Source organism: Saccostrea cucullata, unplaced genomic scaffold, assembly GCF_032062105.1.
Source record: "Saccostrea cucullata isolate Sc308-1 unplaced genomic scaffold, CSIRO_AGI_Scuc_v1 ctg8650, whole genome shotgun sequence".
NCBI lineage: Eukaryota > Metazoa > Mollusca > Bivalvia > Ostreida > Ostreidae > Saccostrea > Saccostrea cuccullata.
In genome coordinates, this window is record NW_026925641.1 from 23,277 (window position 1) to 26,571 (window position 3,295).

A 3,295-nucleotide genomic window follows, 5' to 3' on the forward strand; every position below is an offset into this window, starting at 1 on the left:
GTCTCAAATTTTGAAGAGATACGCACAAATTGTATCATCATCAGAAATAAATAATGTATTTAAATCATGAAATTTATAAAGAATAATCAAGAAAGTATTGATTTTCCATTTGTGATTTAAAGAGAAAATCTACATCTTCAATATAGATTCTAAGTCATATTTTGCACATATCTTAAGATTTGGATGACACCATGTCTATTCATAGAATAGCATGATTATGATCATTGTTCACTTGCTTTTTTCATTCTCGAGAGTAAAGAGTGAAAATATATCCTGAACGCAGATACCGTCATTAAAAAAAAATCCTGATTGGTTGATCAATGTTGATCCACTCCAATCACAACTTGAGAAAAGAATCTCAACTTCTTTAACACCGCATGCCAAGGGCTTATGAGGAAAGTTAGCGCATCAGAAACTCTTGGCTAGCAAAGATGAGCCATAATAAACACTGAAATATCTACATGTATATTTCTTCTTTATTACATTCATATTTTATACATTTTCATGTTTAACTACTGTAGATCACTTAATTTTCGCAACACCTTATTTTCGCTAAGTAGTCATTGACTCTTTATTAGCGAGACAAAATTTTCACGAATTATGGTCATTGCTCTATATAATCGTAAAGAATTCTATGATACGCGAGAATGAAATTTTCACAAGCATACCGTCTCGCGTAATTACGCGAAAATAAAGTTCTCGCCAATAAAAAGTGATTTACAGTACATGTAATTTAATATTGCACACAAAGCCCTTTTCTCAGTATTTTTCATGCCTTTCACAAATTCATAAATAATGGCACATAACAGACTGACGGACAACATTCAATCTGTGGTCCATCTTCACAAGAATCTGTCATTTGGAGACAATAATGGCCTGCTATCTAATGTCTGCTTCACTTTATCACAACAGGATTAGACAGTCTAAATATCGTCTGAAGCATGGAGCTGATTCCAGAAAACATGTCCTCAGATATCCCCTGTCAAAACAAAAAATATTGTTATTAATCCTGACAAACAGATGAAAATTACATAACAGAATACAGCCAAAACATATTAAAAACATTATTTTTAATTATGCACATAAATGATATTTGTTTTATGACTTTCTGCTTTAAAAACATACCGGGGGTAATTGAAGCATTTTTTAACCTTAAAGCAGACATTACTTGCAGACAGGGGTCTTATTTTTCATTTTTATTAAATGTGAAAAATCAAGGCTCTAGAGTTTCAGCAACAGGCAGTAAATTTTATCCAAACTTCCATCAGAATGAAAATCATTCCATTTGACAGTGTGTATTGAGAAGAATTTTTTCTAGGGAGAGGTTATCCCTCTTTGTCTATTTCCTTTTACAAATTTATTATCCTATAAATAATTATTAACAGTCCATACTTAAAATGAGGTTTCATAATACCTAAAATACATTATTTTCATCAATCTTTTATGAGTTATATCTCTCTGTCCATTTCCTATTACAAAGTTAGTATCATTCTAATCAAAAACACCATACATAAAACAAAAGTATTGGACTTTAATGTTTTAAAAACTTGCTTATAATCAAGTTCCATATTGTGTAAAATACATTCATTTCATCACACTTGGTCAAAATCTTATTCTGAAAGATAACATACTGGAGGGACAAGGAACTGAATGTTACGAGACTTGTATCCACCATAAGCTGCCATCTCCATCATGAAGCCCTTGACACACTTGAACATGAGCTCCACTCTCTTCTGACACCAGGGAATGGTCATCTCCTACAACAGTAAAACATAAGACATCTCAATCAAATCATGAAATGTTCAATCAGAAGATCCAAATATCTAATAAGGGCACTGCATAACAGAGCATCTCTCCCAAAAAGCACTTCTATAAATCAAAGCATCATTTAAAGTTGCTCCTGATGCATATTATGTCTCTTCCATTTCATACAAATGACAAACAAGCACATTACTCTCTCCCATTTAATTTCGTTGAGAGGGAATAAAGAAAATTTCAGTATAGGAACTAACCTCCGTCATTTCATTTGAAAGAAGAAGAGGTATGGTCAGGGTGTTGATGTCGTAACGGAAGCAGAGCTTGATGATGTTCCTGATACTGAGTATAACAGGATGACGAGAAGAAATGTCCGATGACTTCACACTCTCTGAGGCCTTTTTCCCATCGTCTGCCACCAGGTGAAACACAACATGGACCTCAGACAGATTGGAATGTTTGGTCAAATAGAAGTCTCCTGCTCGCAGGCCATTATTTTTCTCCTGAAAAAATGATTGGCTATTCATAATATTTTGAAGGAAAATTATTCTCACAGCAATTTTTGAAGGAATGAATTTGAGTAATAGCGAGCGCAGCGAGCTCAATAGACTAACGTGTAAGAACAGAGGAAATTCGGAATGAAATCTGTACATATGTCAGGCAAATTTTTATGTGAAACATTCCCAGAATTCTTTTACTACCCAATGTCCTTTGCGTGAATAAATAAATAATAACGTAAGCATAAAAGGCTTTCAGTTTGTAGAAATCTTTCAAAGAAACAAAATATAACTCTGCAATGTTTTTCGACCAAAATTGCACTAGGTCTATAGTTTCAACCAGACACTCGGCTGTCTCTGTAAGCTTCGACGAGCTCTGTGACGTCATGTGACATCAAAGCTAGCCGAGATGTCTCATGCGGCTTGATGTTTCAAGTGGCTGATCAATTTTTCATGTGTTTTTGAATGGGGTACAACTGCGCTTGCCCCAACAGTCACACCGTACAACATATTAAGATATTTTCTTTGGTTGTCAATACAGAGATAAAGGTTGCAACAATATAGAAAAATATATAACCCATGTAAGCTATATATTATCAAAAATAAAATGAAGTTGAAAAAAAACCTTTTGCTGACCCTGACCTCACTAGATGTGCTGCTACTGCTCTTGAGGCTGGCTTTGTCTGCATCATCTGTATGTTTGTTTTGCTGGCGATACTCACTGGCTAGTGCAAGCTCCTGTTCTATGATTGCAAACTGTTGTTCTAGATCTGGAAAGTGGAAATCTGTTGACTGTTCACAAACTCGGGCAAATTCTGGAAAAAACAAGTTATCTCTCTTTTCATAATTCTAGCTTGATACTACAAGTTGTACATGTATTTCAATAATGTACATCCTTGCAATATTGTTTCAGTGAGTAAAAACAGAAAATCTTTTTTTTCTTCAGTGTCATGCCAAAAGTGTTTCACGTTATCATGACATCAATCTTGCCCAGTATGTTTCAGCAACACTTGAGAAACACTTTTCATTCTCAGGAGGCATGA

General features: G+C 34.4%; 1 protein-coding gene across 1 annotated transcript; it reads right to left on the reverse strand.

Annotated features, from left to right (window-relative positions):
- Window positions 1-458: 458 nt before the first annotated feature.
- On the reverse strand, window positions 459-3,067 carry LOC134269433 (protein C12orf4 homolog; the record flags this gene model as incomplete). The annotated part of the gene is made up of 4 exons (XM_062751627.1): window positions 459-979; window positions 1,632-1,757; window positions 2,013-2,258; window positions 2,895-3,067. Coding segments are annotated over 4 exons (629 nt in total), but the record flags the coding sequence as incomplete, so codon positions are not given.
- Between the last annotated feature and the right edge of the window lie 228 nt (window positions 3,068-3,295).